Source organism: Salvia miltiorrhiza, chromosome 3, assembly GCF_028751815.1.
Source record: "Salvia miltiorrhiza cultivar Shanhuang (shh) chromosome 3, IMPLAD_Smil_shh, whole genome shotgun sequence".
NCBI lineage: Eukaryota > Viridiplantae > Streptophyta > Magnoliopsida > Lamiales > Lamiaceae > Salvia > Salvia miltiorrhiza.
In genome coordinates, this window is record NC_080389.1 from 53739003 (window position 1) to 53760017 (window position 21015).

At 34.3% G+C, this 21015-nt stretch overlaps 3 protein-coding genes across 4 annotated transcripts; all 3 read left to right on the forward strand.

The window, feature by feature from the left end:
• Window positions 1-2000: 2000 nt before the first annotated feature.
• LOC131014404 (vacuolar protein sorting-associated protein 36) lies at window positions 2001-9266 on the forward strand. Of its 2 annotated transcripts, none has more exons than XM_057942360.1 (9): window positions 2001-2686; window positions 3416-3616; window positions 5329-5422; window positions 5554-5611; window positions 5767-5836; window positions 6967-7102; window positions 7176-7260; window positions 8615-8683; window positions 8774-9266. In XM_057942360.1, exons 1-9 carry the CDS (start codon window positions 2078-2080, stop codon window positions 8775-8777), a joined length of 1326 nt encoding a protein of 441 aa, XP_057798343.1. In that variant the 5' UTR covers window positions 2001-2077; the 3' UTR covers window positions 8778-9266. The 2 variants fall into 2 exon arrangements, with proteins under 2 accessions (XP_057798343.1, XP_057798344.1); XM_057942361.1 differs by having other exon boundaries at window positions 2002-2686; window positions 8615-8665.
• Window positions 9267-9762: 496 nt separating this feature from the next.
• LOC131014405 (uncharacterized) lies at window positions 9763-12782 on the forward strand. Its single transcript, XM_057942362.1, has 4 exons — window positions 9763-10189; window positions 10490-10583; window positions 10798-10902; window positions 12189-12782. The coding sequence occupies exons 1-4, from the start codon at window positions 9993-9995 to the stop codon at window positions 12456-12458; spliced, it is 666 nt and encodes a 221-aa protein (XP_057798345.1). The 5' UTR covers window positions 9763-9992; the 3' UTR covers window positions 12459-12782.
• Window positions 12783-16643: 3861 nt separating this feature from the next.
• Window positions 16644-17036, forward strand: LOC131018992 (S-protein homolog 3-like). The gene has a single exon (XM_057947677.1). It carries the CDS (start codon window positions 16644-16646, stop codon window positions 17034-17036), a length of 393 nt encoding a protein of 130 aa, XP_057803660.1.
• Window positions 17037-21015: the final 3979 nt, after the last annotated feature.

The window sequence follows — 21015 nt, forward strand, 5'->3', positions numbered from 1 at the left end:
CACGAAAAATAGTCGTGCTTACCCCATTTTTTTCCATGAAAAAAGTCATATTTAACTGTTTGAACATCACAACATACTTTTTATCCTTTATTTAATCATAAATTTTATTTTTATTCTATTTTTAATTAATAATATATATTTATTTTATTTTTCTATATTAATATTATCCCTATAAATTGTACTTTTGTTCTATTTATAATAATTTTAATAATTTTATTTAAACTCATGTGTATTCTTAAACGGGACTCTATTTCGTGAAGGTAGGGAGTATACATTAATTGCATCAAAATACATGAACTTTAGTCACTTTTCAATTCTGCACATCACTTTGAAATTTACAATTTTAATCATGAACTTTAAGTGTTCCAATTTTCCCTTAAAATTGAATTGTGGGAGCCGAAAAGCTGACGTGTCATTGTAGATGCCATGCATGTATAACACGTGTCATTATAGCTGACATGACAATACAAAACTACATCGTTTTGAGAGTGGTCATCTAAAAAAGCCCTAATTCTTACTCCAAGTTGGTGAACTTCACCATGTGAGGGCTTACTAAATCATGGGCCACAGTTAATATGCACTGCACAGTGAAGAACTCCTTCTTCACCACCAAGAAGGCCATCTTATTTCCCACGGGCTACGACACGAATCGCCTGCACTGCCTTGTCCTTGAGCTTGACGGTCAAATATTTGACCTACGTCAATTTTCTCTTTGTTACTGCCTTCGAATGTAGGTCGTTGATCGGAATTTTGCCATAATTGATCGCTAGTGGGTCCTCATATTCGACGATGAGGGCTGTAGTAAATGTAGCGACGGCTGCTTCTTGGCGCTTGCGCAAGCTCTGCAGTTTGGCAAGCTCCTTCTTGAAGAGCTTTTTCTCGCCCGACTCCTCGGCGACGGTGAGGCTCTGGGAGGGGTTCAAACTTATCTTTGTCTTGTTTAGAGATATATTTTCGTAGGAATTATGGGAAATGGGGATTTTAGTTTATACATGTAAAGAATCAATGAATCATCATATTAAATACTCCCTCCGTCCCAAGCAAGATAACACATTACTTTTCGGCACGGAATTTAAGGAGTTGTAGATTAGTGTTTTAAGTGTGTAGTATAAAAGTGATAAAGCATGAGAGAAAATGTAATAAAGGCGTGATTAATTAGTTATAATTATGCAATTAAAATTCCTTATTTTTTCTAAATATAGAAATGTGTCATTTTTGTTGGGACGACCCGAAAAAAAATATGTGTCATCTTGATTGGGACAGAGGGAGTATTGTTTAATTATTTAGCAAATTATATTCTTTGGTCATACACACACTGACACACTCCATAGTATTCATTAATACACTAATTAGTCAGCCTACATTAATACATTAACCAAAAACAAAATTTAATTAGGGGCTTGAAGATGGAGGGATTGGAGCTTTTGAAATTTAAATCTAATTTTGTCAATTGAGACGAAACGATTTCGTTTACCCCTAAGAAAACGAAGTCGTTTCATGTGTCGGACGGTGAATTAAGAGGCAAACTTCCGACTGTCACATAGGATCCATATCAGTATCAAATTGGGGGAAATTCAATTTAAAAAAAAATTAAAACACTTAGAGCATCCGCAGCGCTGGGTGCGAAGGCCGGATCGAACCCGGCCTATCGCACCCAGCGCCGTTGCTGCACCCGGGAGCGAAGGGAGGGGGCGATGGGTCGCACTCGGCTGCTGTGGGAGCGAAGGAAGGGGCGTGTTTACATGCGCCCCTTTTCAAACAAAAAAAAAAACAAAAAAAAAGGAATGAGTGCAATAGAGGGTGCAAGCGTTGCTGCACCCGGGTGCAATAGAAGTGGGACCATTCTATTGCACCCACTATGGGTGCAGCGTTGGAGGTGCTCTTATAAAGTTTATGATTAAAATTATAAATTTCAAAGTTTATGTGCAAAATAGAAAAAAAGTGAATTTGTGTATTTTGATGCAATTAATCATATATTTTGCAAAATAGAAAAGTAAAAAGCAAATAATCCTTTAGTTTACAGTTGACAATCAATCTCTCTTAGCTGTTTTCCCAGTTTCTTCAGTGAATATATACGATGGCCGGAGCCTTCCTTCCGTCGGCGGAGTTGACGGCCAGCGGCCGCCCCGTCTTGAAAGCCGATGAAGTAGAGTGCTCCCTCCTCTCCGCCGTTGACCTCCTCTCCGATGACACGCCCACCTTCCCTCACCTCAAGTCCGGCGTCGTCATCCTCACCACCCTCCGCCTCCTCTGGATCCCGCCGGAAAACACTTCCTACGCAAGCACTTGTTGCTTCATCCCTCTTTCCGCAGTCCAAAACATACTCTCCGCCAAGAAATCGATAAAATCCATGTTCCAAAGCCCCAGGATTCGCTTCCAGGTGGCCGCGACGCCGGAGGGGGGCGTGTCGGAGAAGGGCGGCTCGAGGTCTTTGGTTATCACCTTGGTAGTGAGAGGGAAGACCGATCCCGATTCGTTTTTGGGGAAATTTTGGGATGCTTGGAGAGGAAGGGCCTGGGAGGCCAGCGGGTCGGCCTTGAGAGAAGGCGAAGGATCGAGCTCGGGGTCGCTGGCGGTGCGAATGCCGGTGGTGGGGCTGGCGGGGATACTGAGGAAGGAGCAGGAGATGTGGGAGAGTACTGATAAGAGCTTGCAGGATGCTTTTCAGGATTTGAATGCTCTCATGGTCTGTAAGTGTGCTTATGCAAATCTTGTGTCGAATGTCGGATTCGATATTAGCTATAAATCCTATGTTTTCCTGGCTTAACAATTCCAAGATATCTGAGATTTATTACAGTTTGAAGTTTGGGTTTAATTAATGATGACGGACTTGGATGATCCCTTTATAAAGATATTATCAGCAGTAATGTCAAAATTCTGTATTGTTTTTTTATAAGAAACATAAATTTTAGCAATAAGGTGATCAACAGTCTTGTCCAAATTAAGTGCACATGGGATATGATTTCTCCTCAAGCTATTTTTTCCTCCATGAAAGTAAAGTTAGTCCCGATTATGTTGTTCGATAAGTGAATCGATTCTAACTCCAATATCATGTTATATGAGTGAAAAGTTTGCAGCTGAATAGCACAAAAATATTATCCTGGCAGTATATGTTTTTGAAGTTTGTTTAACATACAGTTTCTGGATATAGTCGACTTGTGGAAGCTACTCAAGCTCTTAGTTTCAAGAGCCAACATTTATGGAGTCTGGATGTATAAACCAGACTAACTAAATAATCCAGAAAGAATGAATGTTATTGTCATCTGAGAATATGATGATCCACATTTCAAAAAACAGAGCAAAACGAAAGAAATAAAATGTTATTGGAACTAGATATATGAAATGTGGTTCTTTCATAGATGATGATCCACTTTTGTTGCCTTACAAACTTTTCTGCGTCTATGTTAAAAAACAGAGCAAAGCAAAAGAGATGGTTATGCTAGCTGAGAAAATGAGATTAAAGCTTCTCTCCGGCTCAAATAATCAAACTAGTGGGGCTGAGGATGAGGAGATGGGTACTAAGGAGATGCAAGATTGGTTGTTGAGTGTTGGTATAGTATCTCCTGTTACAAAGGAGTCTGCCGGTGCTTTATATCATCAACAACTATCTCGTCAGGTGTGTTCTATAGTTAGTTTGATCAGTTATTTCACTGGAACTCAAAATGGCATTTACATGCTGATTAATGTGCCAACTAGTCACTTTCAGAAATCAGAATTTCATTGGGGATTTTTCTTTGTTCTTAAGTAAGTATGTTAATATCTAAATCTGCATCACAGCCTGTTTCTTGTTTCTTGACAAATAAATTACAAAAGACTTGATAATCAATTGGTTGGGACATGACATGCATTATATGTTATTTTATAGTAACTGTTTAAAATGATAAATTCATGGCTGATTTTCCACTGTTTATTTTATGCAAGCTCAACAATTTAGCACAATATTTAAATGGATTTCATTGGTTGGATACTCTATTGTCTTGCTTTTGATTCCGCAATTTAATTGTTTTTTTCCTTACCTAGATGCATATGGACCGAATACCAGTTGTAGAGTCCCATCACTGATTAGTTCTCTTTCTGAGGATTATAATTGTTGTTGAAAGATCTTGATGAAATGGCATTATATTAGAGGAAAACAATGTTAGAGTAAAGAGACAAGCAATAGAAATTGAATAAGAACGGTTGAATAACTATGATCTCAAACCGAGATCAAAGAGGAACCTGAACAAAAGAAGAAGCTTCTGCCCCCAAGCGTTAAACACCTCTCCTATCCAAAGTTCCTAGACAGTTTATCTCTTAGGGAGACAAAACCCTTATATTACTGACACCAGACATCCCATGAAAACAGCACAGGGCCTGCTAACTAAAACAATCTAAACAAATAACTGAAATAATAAAATAACTAAATAACTAGAATAATAAAACAGTGCAGGCGCACTAGCCACGTCCCTGATTCTTCTTCTGGCGGTGCTAAACGCCTTCTCTAAAGACATACTTATAAATTAAGGCTTATATACCAGTTTCTTGCTGATGACAACTTTTAGATCAAACATATGCATGATGACTTCATATTTAGGGTAGAGATTAAGCGATTAAGAGAATTTGTCAATATATGACGATACAACTTCTTGGGTGTTCGTACATTGTGATGAGATGTAGCAAGATATATTCTTGCACTTAGGTAGATTCCAAGGTTTTAGGATTTAGAAGTTGGGAAATATAGCAATAAGGTGTTCTTGATTCTTATAAAAAAAAGGAGGACTTGTATGAGGCGCTTGATTCACGATGGCTAATGGATGGTAATCATTTACTTTAGAGGTGGAAACAGTCTCAATGTCTTTAGATCTCTGTTATTGAATGCTGGAATTGTTCTTCAAAGTATAAAGGTGGGGAGAAAAAAAGAAGAGGAAATACTCTTACCACCAAAAAGAAGAGTGCTTAGATGGACTACCCAAGTTATTGTTGACACAAGACTTCCCCTATTTTGCTAGAAAAAAAATATTGAAATCACTAGCGTTGCTGGTAATATGGTGAATCTACTGAAGTTAACTTTTGACACCTTTGTTAAAGAAAGAAAGAAAGAAAAAAAATAGAACCTCTACTCCTACTGAAACTTGTTGTATTGTAGTTTCTCCGCACCCCCTCCCCACCCACCCACAAAAAAAAAAAAACAATAATCATAATCATAATAATAATAATATCATAAAAATTAAAAAATTTCATATTCCTACACTTGCAACTTTCGGACCCTGTTGTGGCACCTGTGTTCTGCAGCTGTTTAACTCTTCCCACTAATGTAGCTAATGGTCACTAAGGACATTCTCTTGTTAGTTGGCAGATTTCATCAAGATACCGTTAGAGAGAGCTGGAGGAATGATTAATCTGATAGATGTCTATTGCCTGTTCAATCGAGCCCGAGGCACAGGTGATAATTAGTTTTTTTATTCTCTTCACTGCTTGTAATGATTTGGTTTGAAGCCTATTGTTGAGATGTTAAGATTATTCTGCATGTCTTTTGTTGAATCTATAATATGGTTGCATTTTGTATTTTCACAGAGTTGATCTCTCCTGATGATCTACTGCAAGCATGTTCTCTCTGGGAAAAGTTTGATGTGTGCGTATCTTTGAGTTTTGAACTCATTCTTTTTCTTTTGCAACAACAAAAAGATAATTAATAGATGTGTTACATAAAATTGGTGCCCTAAGGCCCTTGCAGACATTGTTTGTCTCTGATAATTGATGATTCTATTTTTCATCTCGTCTGAACAGGCCAGTTATGCTTCGTAAATTTGACAGTGGTGTCATGGTGATCCAGAGTAAAACTCACAGTGACGAAGAAGTAATTTCTCTTTCATATGTTTGATTCTGGATATGATTTTTTTCATCCTATCATCTTCTACGACAATTTATAGTTTCTCCTTTCATGATGATGAAGTTTATATCATATCCTTTATCTGGTTATCTGAGGACACATCCGATATATATTGAGTTGAGAGGAGAAGAAAGTAGTTGAATAAGGCATGCCTTGTTGACTCTGTCCATATTTTCAAATTGCTTTTGTTACAACAAATAATAAAAAGAAGCAAAAAGAAAAAGAATATTGATTGACAAACCCCTAAACCCTAAACCACCATTCAAGAAAGTTAAAACTTCTATAGTAGCAACCATCAACTCTCAAGCAGTGCTGCAAGTAATCATTACTTATTCCTTTCTCTTCTTTCTCTTATTTCTTTGAACTCCTCTTCCAATTCTTCTTCCATTTTATGCACCTTACACCCCTCCTATCCTCTCTTGGCTTAAAAACTTATTCTCCTTACATTGTTTTAAAGCATCCTTTGGGACTTACACTGCCCTCAGGTACTGCATGTGTGTTTTATGAAGAATAAGTGCTACACCAATTGTCACTCTCCAAGTTTGAATCATAAGTCAACAACTGGGGCTCCAGCAGCTACCTATTAGTGAAGTAGGTGGTCTATAGGAGCTGAATGTCTGACATGGAAAATTTAATGCAAAACTCACCTTAACAAATTAACTTTTGTTGTTGATCCTCTTTGGAACTTCAAAAATTGTGTTATGCTTTTGGAGTACACATTAGATTCTATAGAGATAGCAATTTTGTGTTTTTGGAAATTTTGGGCTACTTATAAATTGCTTCAATTTTTCTATTGAAGAACACTTGAGGATCAATATGCATCTAGCTACTTGATGATTAATTGGATAAAAGTTATGTAGAATCTAAGAGAAGTATGGAATATGGAATATGAGTCAAAAAAATTGTTCTAACAAACAGATCCACTAAAAATGGTTGTCTCTGTAATGTTATGGGTGAAGAAGTTGCTGTTGTTAAAAAAAATAAACTATTGAATTGCTTTCTCTTATTTTATTAACATTGATTTGCTCTGAAAGGGATTTCGTCACTCAATTATACTTGATTTGTGATTGCTATGCTTACCTATTTTTCATGTCCAGGTATTTGCCAGGATTGCGTCATTGATTATGAAGCCAGAGGCCTTAGCAAATGGGATCAGTGCTGGTGATGCTGCAAGGACACTGGGGGTTGCTCCAGCTGTGGCTAAGGAATATCTTCTTGCTGCTGAAGGAAAAGGCATGATATTGATTATTATCTTCAGGTGCTTAATACTGGTCTTATTACTTTCTGACCAGTTTTCCAAATGCAGGATTGCTTTGTAGAGATGTCAGTCCCGATGGCTTTCGCTTTTACATCAATTTGTTTCCAGAACTTAATCAAGAAGATATATACCTGTAAGTTGAAAATGTGAAGTCCCTATTTCTCTTTTATGCTTTGTGCTTATGTTCTATATTTGGAGAATGGCATTCATGTCTATTTTATTCGATAGTATTAATATGAGCGGTACGGTGTGTTCCCAAATGTTGAACTATCACAGCCCATTTTCTAGTGGGTTCTGCATATTTCGTAATCATCATTCGAGTTTAAATTTGTTTCGTAAAGAAGTTTCTTTAATCTCTTATTGCACTGGTTTTGAGATATATCTTGTTTAACACTTGTCTACATAACATGCCCTTCATAGTGCCGTGCCTTCTGGATTTTGTGATCAAATTTTTATGCGCAGTTCATTTCGTGAACAGACAAAGGAGGCAGATGCCTTAGAGTAATATATTTAATTAGTGGAGGTGATTTGTAAAAGATGAAAATTTAGATGAGTTCGGTTGTTTAAGTCTGCTTCGGTACCAAACCATAGGGACAATGTACTAAGGGAATTATGAAGAGGGAGGGTGGCTTTTCTATTAGAAGTATGGATTTATTTATAGTTGCAGCACACTCTCTGCGAACACATCAACCGAACAACCAAAGATGAAAATTATGTTATAGCTTTGCAAGAAGTTATTATTACTCCTATAGTCTCTCCAATAAAAAAGGGAAGTAATTACTCCATATAATTTGTTAAGCTCTATTATGATCAAGTTGCATAAACCAAAGAGCACCAAGGCCATCATCTCTACTAGTTGGCTTGGTGGAATGGAACTACTTTAAAATAAGTAAAGCAGCTACACATAGTGATCAGCACTCTTTGGAAGCATATTTCGTGTGACAGCAATATCTTTTAATTTATGATACCTTGATGTCTATATTGACACACTTAAATGGTACTCCCTCCGTCCACGAAATGTTGTCTTAATTTGCCATTTTGGTCCGTCCACAAAAAGTTGTCCTGCTCTATTTTATTTTTTAGTAAATTTGTGGGTCCCTTTCTCCACTCACTAACATGTGGGCCCCATTCTCCAGTCACTAACTTAATTAACTTTTTCCACTTTTCTTCATTTGTGGCCCCTTTCTCCACTAACTAAAATAAACAACACAAATTTTCTTAAAACTCGTGCCTCCCTCCTTTAGGACAACATTCCATGGACGGAGGGAGTATTATCTTTCATGGGGTTGGCTTTTGTTATATTTAGGTTTGTTTGGCAATACTTGTCCCTATTTATTTTCTATTTCATAATCTCTATATGCTTCATAATTTTCACTATTAAATATTTTGATGTTCAAATTCTTATTGAAGCATCTTTTTCAGCGTGCAGTTATTTACCTTCCAGTAATCCCCAAATTGATTGCTCTCTTTGTCTACTTTTGCCACAGGGTTAAAGATCACAGTAGATATAGCACATGGACTAGGGCAGTTTTATCCAGGTCAACATCACTCCTGCAGTATACAATATTTTTGCACTTGTCTCATCCAAAAGGGATGATCAGGATCAGTTCTGATAATACCATAACTCCAATGAAATTCAATTGCAGGTAATGTTTTCTTCCCGTGAGAGGATGGCAAAACATTTTCCATGGGACAGTGGTGGTCGACGAAGCAGTTGATGAAATTGTGCTGGTGATCTCCCTTCATTCAAGAGAGACGAACTCGACAGCATCAGACACCATGAAAGTGGGAGCTATGCTGGTATGTATGATCTGAGGGTGCAGTTGAATATTCTGAGACCCCAAACCCTGAAATATTCAAATCTAATCACATTTGTCCGTTCTGATCCTAGTTTAACTCCTATGCAACTGAAATGAAAGGTAAAGGGTGTTTGAAGCTCTTTCATATGCACTCGATAAATTTTCGAGTTTCGCGTCTCTTTTTTGAATTTTGGTTGCTATTCATCAAGAACTAAACATTTGGTGAAAAACATGGGGCCTAATTAGCCTCAGGATTGATAGTTTGTACAGATTTGTATTGATGATTGTATGTAACAATATATTTTTCTCAAGATCTGCTCAATATATTTTTGGTTGCTTGTAGATATCGAGTTTCCCTGCTATCATATCAATGGCTCCATGTGTAACTTTAATTTCACAAATGTTTAGATAAATGAACGTCAATACTGGATTTTGACATTGCCTAGATAAATTCACAATCTAATAACGTGCCAACAAGTGTTCTCATTATAATTTGTCAGCAATAAATAATGAGAGGGAAAATGTGCAAAATGTTCTGATGTTTTAACACTTTTTCCAAAGAAAAATTACAACCGAGTTGTAACATTTTGCCTTGGTACTCAATATTTGAATGACGTTACAAAATATGTCAAGTAAATTTTTTTGGGCATTCAAACATGAATTAATTGTGCATTTAAAAAGATTGGAACGTTTTTTTTATATAAGTTTTAAAACTTAAATGTTACTAGGTCTTCTTGTTTAGTCCCACAACCATTTAACCGATTCTATTAAGCTCTCTCCAAAACGAAGAATATTTCTTTTAATGAAGAAGATAAAATATTGATTAATCGAGAATAGTTATAGAGTTAAATAAATTAACTCTAGTATTTAGGAAATACTTAGTATGATGGAATTAAATGAAAAATCATGGAATAATTAATCAGCTGCAAGTGAAAATGAAGGAATAATAAAACTTGTTCGAAAAGAAAAGGAATATTTTACAAAAATATAGGAAAAACTTTTGAGCATAGGCCATAGCCGAAGAAACCATGGTAGTAGCAGAAATTTGCAAAAACTGATTGAGAGAATGGAGGATTTTGAGAAGAAGGTCTCCATATCAGAACCAGAGACGACAACCAAACCTGTAAATATGGAGATTCAAGCTGAAGAAAAACAAGAAATAGGCTCAAAAATCAACACCACCAACGAAACAATTCTAGGGTTGCTCCGTAGATTCCTCGCTGTTCAGCAGCGCCGCGCCCTCGCTTATGCCCGCCTCAAACGGTATACTTTCTCTCTCCCCGAATTATCCTCGATTGCATTTGCACGCAGTTTGTGTGTGCAAGTAGTGTACTGGAGTGTGAAGGAACGCAGACATCCATGGATGAGTCGTTATGTGTCTCACAAAGAAATTGAGTTCGTAATGTTTCTAATTTCTGATTCCTAGATTGTGAGTTTTTCCTTATTCTAGTTTGGTCCAGAAGTCAATATTTGCTCTGCAACTATTAACTTGGATATGCTTTGGTTTGCTCCAGTTGTTTATAGCATTTCGATCTCACCTCAAATTCTTTGTTTTGTACGCAGCGGTTTTGAAGATTATAGGGTTTCGGGAGGTGAATTAGCTTATCAGCAGCTTTGCAGCGAGATAACTCTCGAGTTTAATGATTGTTCAAAGCAGGTCAGTCTCACTTAATCCTGACACTGTGGGAACTTATCACGATTCATAGGTTAATACGAAGAATAATAATGTCGAACAAGTGTGGAAAACAATTGTATCTTAAACAAATTTTAACTAGTTCGTGACCATGGTGCATAAGCTGGTGTGCATTTGTTATCTCGGTTTCTTAAATGACCTGCTGCATTTGCTTATGTGGAATGTGTTTGTGATGAAGGTGCTTGAAATGGAATCGATATTTGCAAGTCCTGCTTATTGCAGAGAGGATCTGGCTGGCCTGCTGAGATCAGTTCAAGTACAAGAAAAGGAGAAATTGAATTTAGTATGTCATCCTCTTTTCAATTGGCTTCTATTATTTTCTCTGGCAATCTTGGAATATTTCTTCTTCTTTTTGATTAATTAACAATTAAATTTAAAAACCGCACAACAGTCGACTTGAACCTGAGACCAAAGGTCTCAGGCATTAACCACTTTACTGCTTGGCCAATAGACGCACACATCATGGAATATTTCTAATTTACTGTTATGTCTAGTGTAGTCTTGTCAAGCTTCCTGATATGCTATTGTATCCGATACGGGAGTCAAGTGCCATGACTTACATATTTCCGCGGTCGATTACGATGGCAACATTATTTATGAATTCAAAGTTATGAACTTTCAGTACAAGTCAGAATGAGATTATTCCATTTTGTTGTATGCGCACTCATCAACATCTAGGTTTTCTAGGGCAAAATAAGTTAAATATAGAAGTGATGATATGCACACAGACTATTTCAGCTTTTTAAGTTGGATATTTGTATTTTTTGTGACTCCATGCATGTATGGTATTGTGCGGCGTGTACATTGTTTGTAACATAACTATTTCATCTCCCTTTTCTAAGACTCACTGTAAAGTTCATTGATTTTGATCGAGATTCCAATGTTATGTTAACTATCAAGCAAAATGTTATGACTATTAATCAATAGATGTGTTCTTAGGTGCATTATAAGAACAGTGATGACCTTTAGTAATCTTTGGTGCTTATGTTATTTGTTAGGAAATTTTGAATTCTATTGACATCCATACTTATTTATATGGGATCATGGGCTTCACCCAAAATAAATGACGCCTAAATATATTTACGGACAAGTGCAATTTCTTGGAAGAAACTTCGTTCCCTGTCTACTACAGAGTAGAGACCTGTAAGAGTTTTATGTGCCTTTTGTTTCCTTGTTAAAATCTGGAAGACAGTATACCATACATGCATATGTTGACCATCAGAGTCACAAAATACATATATCCAACTAAAAAGGCTGAAATAGTTTGTGTGCATATCATAGATGTTGATGAGCACGCATACAGCAAAATGGAATAATCCCATTAGACTTGTACTGAAAGTTCATAACTTTGAAGACCAAAAGTATGAATCATCAATATAGGTCTATTTTACAACATTGAAGAACAAAACTATGAATCATTATAACATAACAAAAATGAAGAACAACTGTCGGCCTTTCTTAGGCACTTACCCCAACAGTTGTTCTTCATACTTTCTATTTCCTTGCTTGAAATATAAGTCATTTCTAATACATGTTCTGTTTCCTTAAATTTTTGTCCTTTTCTTCCAGACAGCTACAATTCAAGTGCTGAAGAAGGCTGGTCGACCCTCGGAACGTTTGGTAAGCCATGAGAACTGCAGATTTACGCAGTCTGCGGGACATGAATGCATGCACATCCAGCAAATAACTGAAGAATCTGGAACTGAGGAGGCCGAGGCTGATTCTGAATATGATAATGCCCTTAAGGAAGCTGTTAAAGGCATGCAAGATGCAGTCATTTCTATAAACGAATACTTGGAAGAGGTCAGGTATGAGATTGCAGCGCTTGAAGGCGAATAACTCTCTTACTTTAGGTGGGGTGAGTGCATCGGCCCTTACGCGGAATAATTTTCCTGGGGACTTCAATAGTTGTAAGTCACGTTCTGTTGAATTTAGAGGGGTAATGACCCTTTCATATAGTATGTCATAATGATCCTAATCCATTTCAGTTTAATCACTTAAATTCTTGGTTAGAAGGTTAGAACTTGGAAAAATATTAAATATACACAATTCGATGCATGCAAATGTAGATAGAATTTTGTTTGGGAGTATCACTATTAGATGATTTTGGTCTTGACGATATCAATTTTTGTCTGGAATATCTATTGTTTTAACTATTTCAAAGTTCTTGTGTCCATCTTATCAATATTCGAGTATAAATTATTAAATTGCATCTCTCTCAGGAGGCCAAAAGAAAAAGGCTCCGAATCTAGTTATACAAAAATTGTTCTCTTGGAATTGCTTTGTTGGCATGCCTTTAATTTGCTGATTGCATTTGTTACGTATTGAGCAAAATTTGTTGTTTATATTTGCAAGCAACTGCATTACTTGGTATATTAGTTCGTTAGGGTGTGTAAAGCAAACCAATCCGAGTCGAATATTATTGTGCTCAAATTTAATTCGATTGATATCAAGCTGAGCTTTTAAGCTTTATTTATCAAATACTTTAAGATTCACAAGCTACTTAAACTAACTTACTAAGTTTATTTTACAATATTAATTATTTTCTTATAGAATTAAAATTAAAGTTAGTTAGAGGTTCAATACAATTAATATTAATTATAGAAACGCAAATTGAATCTAATGAGTAATTTAATATTGTCAAATTAAATTATTTATCAAGATGGTTCATGAGCTAATGGTCGAATATTGTCAAACTCAAAGTTGGTTAGTTTAGCTCGCAAGTTTTACTAAATGAGCTCGAACGAACTTTTATTAGGTTGAGATTTGAATAACTTATTAATAGTTTGATTTATTTGTAGCCGCTTTAGTTTACGCGCATATTCTTCTCTTTGTCTTTGTTGTTGTTGTGAAACATGTATCATATTCTATTTCAACATATGCACGACTCTACACTTTGAAGGTGATTGATATGATGAAATGAAGGAGTTAATGGAATGAATACTTTCTAGCCTCATTTTATTCATTTTTTTTCTCCCCAAATTTTTCTCTCTCTAAAATTATTTTGAAAGAGAGAATGATATAAGATGTAAATTTTATATAAATAAATAACGATTTCATTTCATATTCTTTATGCATACAAACATAGGAATCAACCAATCCCTTTCTCCATCCCATTTCCTTTATTGTATTCTAGCATATCAATCATCTCATTAGAGTTATTTGCGTATATGATGTGTTATCTTTGATTGCACATTTGTTATGAGAAAATACGAGATAGAAAAAAAGCGTTCGCATGGTGTGGACTATTCATATATTATAATAGGATATATGACACTTATAAGTTCCCCCGTCCATTAAAAATATAGTTTCTTTTTGTCATTTTGGGATGTCCACAAAAAATACTCTATCTGTCCCGCGAATCTTGATTCAATTCTTTTCGGCACGAGAATTAAGAAAATAGTATTTAGTGTGTTAAGTGTACTAAGTGAAAAAGTGAATAAAGAGGAATTTTTTTGCCAAAAAAGGAAATGACTCAAGATTCGTGGGACGGCCGAAAAAGGAAAGTGACTCAAGATTCGTGGGATGAAGGGAGTATTTCATTTCCACTTTTAGAAACTTTCTATCACATGGTGGGCCCATTTCTCCATTCACAATATAATTAATTATTATTATTAACACTACATTTTAAGTGGGACTTTTTCTCCACTTACAATAAACTAAACTATTTTCATTAAAACTCGTGTCATCCCCTTCTAGGACTATTTTTGGTGGACGGAGGGAGTATCTTATTATATATAGTGTCTAATATTGCAGTCACTCCACTATCCTCATTTTTGGGACATTCACAAAAGAATTCTCTACCTATTTTAGGATTATACTGAAAGAGTTACACCCGGCGCACCAATTAGATTGGTCATTTTTATTTATATGTAAATTCAATCTCATTGGAATTTATATTAATAAAGGCATTTACTTATCTAATGTATTTGTTTTTAATAACTTATGCGATTTAGATGAAGTCCTTAGACCATAAAGAGTTATAAGATATGATCACGCATATGATGGTGATTATGAAATATGTCTTTAAAGCTTTGGTCTTAAAATAGTTCCGAGTGAAATAACTATTCAAGAAAAGGATATTGAATTGTTGAAAATAGCTCGCACATATGATACACACTCATAAGATGAGAATGTTGCGTTTCATCAACATTAACGTAGTTGACGTAAGTGTATATATGTGGGTGCTTGTTGGAGAACAAGTACACCGAACTGACCCGATAGAAATTCTTATGTGGAATTTGTTTTATCGAAATAAGAATTACTATATTATGATAGTATACGATTAGTCCTTTGACTTGAGACACCATAGTAATCTTGTATTAGTTCTATTTCATTTTGATATATTTTCTGATTGCTAGTCAATCACTAAAGATTTTATGTTGGATGAAATATGAACTTATATGGAGATTAATGAGTGGTCAATAAAGAATCTATTACTTGTGAGACAAGAGAATTTCCTATAGTTTTCATTGTTCATAACTTGAAGACCTTGGCCAGGGCATAATGAATTATGATTCATTAAAGAGTTATTGAATTCAATTGAAAATATGATTATTGGATTATCTTGAGTTTTCGATTTAATTCCATACTCAATATCCAATTGGGAAATTAGATGATAGAAGGATTGTACGTGTATGACGATTCATAATCAAAATAGGTTTACTCGCTATTTCACATAGTGTTAGATGACCATGCTACTTGCTAGATGTTCCCATGGTTTATAGGTTCTTGAAATTAAATAGTTAATTTCAAGTGAATTAATTTATCGGATAAATTAATTAAGTTGTAAAGTGTTACAAGCCTGTTACTAGTGCTAGTTGTGAACCTAAGAGGGTCACACACAATTTAGTAGAACGTGTCAGATTGAATCGATTTAATAGTTAAATCCAATTAATTAATTTGATTAATTATATTGAGACTTGTTCTAAATTAATGAGTTAATTTAGATATTCAATTAAATTAGTTTCATTGAATATAATCAGATTAACAAGTCTGATTCTATATTAAATTAATTGGATTAGTTTAGTTAGAGATAAAGTTAATTAGATTAATTTTAAATCTAATAAAAATCAGATTTTATATATATATATGGATATATATATATATATATATATATATAGTTGTATCCGGATATAAGATATCCGGGTATTCTCCAGATTGGAGAAAAAGGAACGCCGCGTCTATTGAGTAGACGTAACTGTAGAAATAAATTAATTCTATAATTAAGGCAGTTAATTATAGGGTTAATTGGATCGTTTCTCTACAGAGTTAAAAAACGATTCTACAGATTTCTTTTTTCTCTCTCATTCTGGCTGCTCGCTCTCTCTCTGATTTTCTCTACAACACAAGAGTGCTTAGTTTTGCTAGCGAAAAACTAATCGCTTGACACGGTCGCTAAAATGTGAACTTGATAGAGGGGATACGCTTGGATCCCTGCGAGCAACCGATTGCTTCCAATCCCGACATCAACCGGAGTGCGAAAAGGTATGAGATTCTTTTCTCACTCGTTCATCACGTTAACGTGAAGTCGTTAATGCCGTTGGAATGAAATAATAGTTATTTCATTTATAATTTCGAAAAAAAATTATTTCCGCAGCGTTTTTCGACACGATCCCAACATATACTCCACCGCTTATAAATATCTCATTACTACTTTTCACCTTTTGACTACTCTCAATATTAATTAAAACACTTTTTTATAATTTTCAATACACTCAACAACTTTTTCTTCACTTTTTTTAAAATTCGTGCCACTTTCTCCTAAGAAGTTCTTTCGTGGAGAGACGGAGGGAGTATAATTCATTGATCATCAAATATTCCCAAAACTTATAATGGCCATCCTATTAATTATCAAATGCGACTTTAGTCGTTAGAAAAGTTGCGATGTTATATATCAATATGCCTCATCTGAGAAAAGGGAAATAGCATTGATTTTGGCAATCACTTCTCATGCATGGAAAACACATATATGTATATAAATATGTGTGGATATACACAAACAAGAAATTAAGTGTGTAGAAAATGATGAAGGGAGTGGTGATTTGTTTATCAGTGTCAGTGGTGTTGCTGCTGTGGAGCGGGTGTGATGCATACTCAAAAACGACTGTATCAGTTGTGAATGAAATAGCAGATGATACGATTACATCTCACTGTTACTCGGGAGACGACGATCTGGGATACCACAAGCTGGCGTATAAGCAGATGATGTCGTGGTCCTTCCGTTACAGCGTGATCGGAAACACCAAGTTCATCTGCACCATCACCACCAAATATGGCCATGGCAGCTATGTTGCTTACACAGAAGGTATGATGGTCGATCGCTGCGGCCTCAACTGTGTTTGGAAAGTTCAAACTGCCGGCCCATGTCTGCAGCAAACGCACGATGCTCCTTGGTGTCAGTCATGGCAGAATTAACTATTTCTACTCCAAAATTACTTACTCCTAATTAAATAAGATCTCATTGTATTTCATCTTATTCTTCTACAATTGTTAAATGTTAAACACCGTTGTTGACGCACATAAATTTTTTACTTGCTTTTCTAACAAAGTAATAATGATTTGTTCTATTTTTCAGAAATACAATAACTATATTTAAAGATGAAGGAAATATATTAGTGAAATATACAAATAACCACTAATAAAAAAAAAATCCAATTACTAGTGTACTCCTATGCATTCACAATTTGGACCTAGGTAACTCGTGAATGCATGTTGTGAATTAGTCATATTTTATCATTAATTATAACTAGCGTCTAACCCGTCGAAATTCGACGAGAATTATTTTATGTCATTATTTATAATTATTTTATGTTATTTTTATTACTATAGCATATGAAATAGTCATATCAAATTAAATTAGTAATACAATATTTAAAATAATATTAATCTTAATCACTTTCGCCAATTAAATGTAGGTTGTGATAATAGAAATACATTTTTATATAAATATTTATTTGATGATGTTTATAAAAAGTTACTATTAGCCTAGTGTCATTGCAAAGCTCATTAGATGGATCAATATTTCTAAAAAACATGATTATGCATCCCTCTTAATTTCATGACTCGACAATCGTGAACACTTGATCGTGTTTAGATATTCATCCGAGAATACCTGTTCATCGAGGTCCACTTGTCCATCTTCTTTGCGAATGTTGTTTGAACTTAGGTAAACCCTTTATTTGATAGACATTAAAGACATGACGTCATCATTTATCGTATCAACCATCTCATTGGTGGGGGCCAAGATAGCTCTATTCTTAAACATTTATAGGTCAAATGCATGATATGTGTTTTCCACTATAGCTGCAATAGGATTTGTTGCATCATGTATAAGAATGTCTTCTGATAATGTCACAACAGATTCTCCATCACCAAGACTTTGACCGGCAGTACAGTCACCTATTTTAAGTATCCATTCCGCAAATTCTTTGGTTTCTTCTATATTCGAACAAGAAGCATTTGCCTATTTCTTATGAGAAAATTATTATATGTAATATGATATTTGAAATCAAAATGTACTTTTATCAAATGTGTACTCATTCATTTCTGTGTAGAGGAAGACAATTAATTAAAACTTAAATAGCAAAATAACGAATTTTAGCTAATGAGAAAAATATATTAGACCAACCATTCTGACCATATAAATACATACATACATACATACATAAAGACAATTAGTAATTTTTATATTTTAATACTTTTTTCTATTTTCTAAAATGGAGGATGAACTCAAAACAAAATAAACTTGCATTTTTTAATTTTCAAAATTAATAATTGACATTTGAATTGATTGTTTTTCGTGGATTAATTTATTGGTATACTTTATTTAAGTTTTAGTCACACTTGGAACAATCTCAATTAAGTGGGTATAAAGATTCCTATTCTGGATGCCATCATTTTATTAAATTAAAATTTTCAAGTGAAAAAAATGTGGATTGTGAGGCATGATGAGTTCTTGTTGGTCATTGAGTTTATATATATAAGAAAAGTTGGTATGAGCTTGGGAGGAATTTCAGGCGTTTGAAACAGACGAATGGACCATCGAAGTGCTAATGTGTTTTAATTTGGCTGGGTGGTTCCGATAATCAAATGGATATGTAGGATTTATAATTAAATAGATATGTTGGATTTATCTAATAGTTTTATACAATTATTTAATAGTACAGACTTTGTCTAATAGTTTTATGCGATTATTTAATAGGATAGAATTTATCTATAAATTTATATGATTATTTAATAGTTTTTAAATGTAAAAATTGATTAGAAATGTATAAATAAATAAGAATGAATGAGAATTGAGGAAAATTAGAATGAAGTGATTATACGATGCCACGTAGGATAGAATTTATTTTGCTATAATGTAAAAATTGATTAGAAATATATAAATAAATAAGAATGAATGAGAATTGAGGAAAATTAAAATGGAGAGATTATACGATGTCACGTAAGATAAGATTTATTTTGTTATTATATATGTAGGATTTGGTCATAGTGCGGTTGTTAATTACCCTTTATTTTATCACCGTTCACAACCAAGCAATGGGTAGATCGTAAATAATATTTTTTATGTCCTAAAAAATAGTCATTTTTTATCATTTTGAAACGTCAACAAAAATTAATTCATTTTCAGTTTTTAAAACTTTTTATCACTTGGTGGGCTTCTTTCCCCACCCACAATATAATTAATTATCATTATTAACACTATTTTTTAAGTGAGATTCATTTTTCACTCACAATACACTCAACTATTTTTATTAAAATTCGTATTGCCCTCTTCTAGTATTACTAACACATACTCCCTCCGTCCATGAAAGAACTTCATAGGAGGGAGTGTCACGGGTTTTAAGAAAAAATATTGTTGAGTGTATTGAGAGTGAATAAAGGGTAGTTGAGTGTATTGGGAATGGTGAAAAGGTGTTAGAATTAATATTGTGAGTTGTGAAAAGTGAAAAGTAAGAGGATTATAAGTGGTGGGGTATGGTCCAAAAATAGGTAGGAAGTTCTTTTGTGGACATCCCAAAAAGGAAAGATAGGAAATTCTTTCGTGGACGGAGGGAGTATTTTACAAGTGTAGATATTCGCATACGTGTGGGCATATATTAAAATGTGATAGTTAAATTAGATGTATATGATTCTAATATAATTTGTGAAATTAAATTATTTTATTCTATATAGAATGTTATAACAATTTTTAATTTGAAAATATAACATTAAATTTTCTCACCCTATTCATAGTGTTAGAATTTAAAATTTCATTTTATCTATGTAATAGTAGAATGACAAAATTATTTTTCCACCTAAACTGCAATTATAAATTCAATTTTTTCTTTTTCCGGCAACATCATATTATTTTGGTTTGAAATTTTAATTGTTTGTTGGCTGAATTTGATCAAATTTATCTGTCTGGCCATTTATTAATGTATGTTTATTATATCAGCTTTAATTTTGTCTTGTCATTTTTGATTTGTGTGAAATTAAAATTCAGTGCAAATTCCGAAATTGACTAAAGTTTATGCATTAACATTACAACTCCATATAGTTAGAATAATATTGAAATTCACTAATAGTTTGTGGATTTAAAGTTAATTACCAAAATTCACTAATAGTTTGTGGAGTACAACCAATTAACGTCTCAAATATATGTTGTGAATTACACTAATAGAAAATTTGAAAGAAAAAATATCTAGGTATTTTGGTGAAAATTTTAAATAGATACTAGTGTTCATTAGATAAAAAAAAGTTTTGCCAAGATCTTCATCATTCATTTGATACGCCTCCAACTATAAAATAATTTCATATTCACTTTAATCCTACTACTTTTGTTATAGCTATTTTATATAATATAATAAACTTATAGAATTTTATTTTCTAAATATAATATTCTAAAAAATATAAATTATAATTATAATAGAACCCTCATACAAGTTCAGCCCCCTTTAATGAAAATTTCTGGCTCCGTCACTGCCAATTGGTAAATGATGTGCTCCTATGGGTTGAGAATAGTATTGTTGGAAAGCTCCGGAAGGACCTCATCGAGCAGTGGCCAGTCGTGATGATCGATGGCACCCAGTCGAAACAAAAGGTGGTGATTTTGTCGACTGAGCATTAGTTCCCGAATTGCAGATACGTCGGTCACGCCCAAAATCACCGCGGGGGTTGTTGGGCATGGAGAACCCATACCCGTGCCACAGTTACCATTCTTTCATTGTAAACTTCCGAGCGGTACAAGAATACTGAGCACTGTGCTCGTATTTTAGCCCATGTAACCTATGGAACCGATGGTTGTTCCATTAGCGACACAGTTGACTTTGAGTGTGCTCTGTTTGATTTGGAATATGCTCTCGAAAGTAGAGGTTATATTTATTTAAATTTATATATATATACATATATAGTA

What these genes read in the sequence shown, in the direction of transcription:
- LOC131014405 (XM_057942362.1), top strand. Translation starts at nt 9,993, where the DNA reads ATGGAGGATTTTGAGAAGAAGGTCTCCATATCAGAACCAGAGACGACA. An exon ending in GCTTATGCCCGCCTCAAACG is followed by an intron (nt 10,190 to 10,489) that starts GTATACTTTCTC and finishes TTTTGTACGCAG; the next exon opens with CGGTTTTGAAGATTATAGGG. An exon ending in AAAAGGAGAAATTGAATTTA is followed by an intron (nt 10,903 to 12,188) that starts GTATGTCATCCT and finishes CTTTTCTTCCAG; the next exon opens with ACAGCTACAATTCAAGTGCT.
- LOC131014404 (XM_057942360.1), top strand. Translation starts at nt 2,078, where the DNA reads ATGGCCGGAGCCTTCCTTCCGTCGGCGGAGTTGACGGCCAGCGGCCGC. An exon ending in AAACTCACAGTGACGAAGAA is followed by an intron (nt 5,837 to 6,966) that starts GTAATTTCTCTT and finishes TTTCATGTCCAG; the next exon opens with GTATTTGCCAGGATTGCGTC. An exon ending in TCTTGCTGCTGAAGGAAAAG is followed by an intron (nt 7,103 to 7,175) that starts GCATGATATTGA and finishes TTCCAAATGCAG; the next exon opens with GATTGCTTTGTAGAGATGTC.
- LOC131018992 (XM_057947677.1), top strand. Translation starts at nt 16,644, where the DNA reads ATGATGAAGGGAGTGGTGATTTGTTTATCAGTGTCAGTGGTGTTGCTG.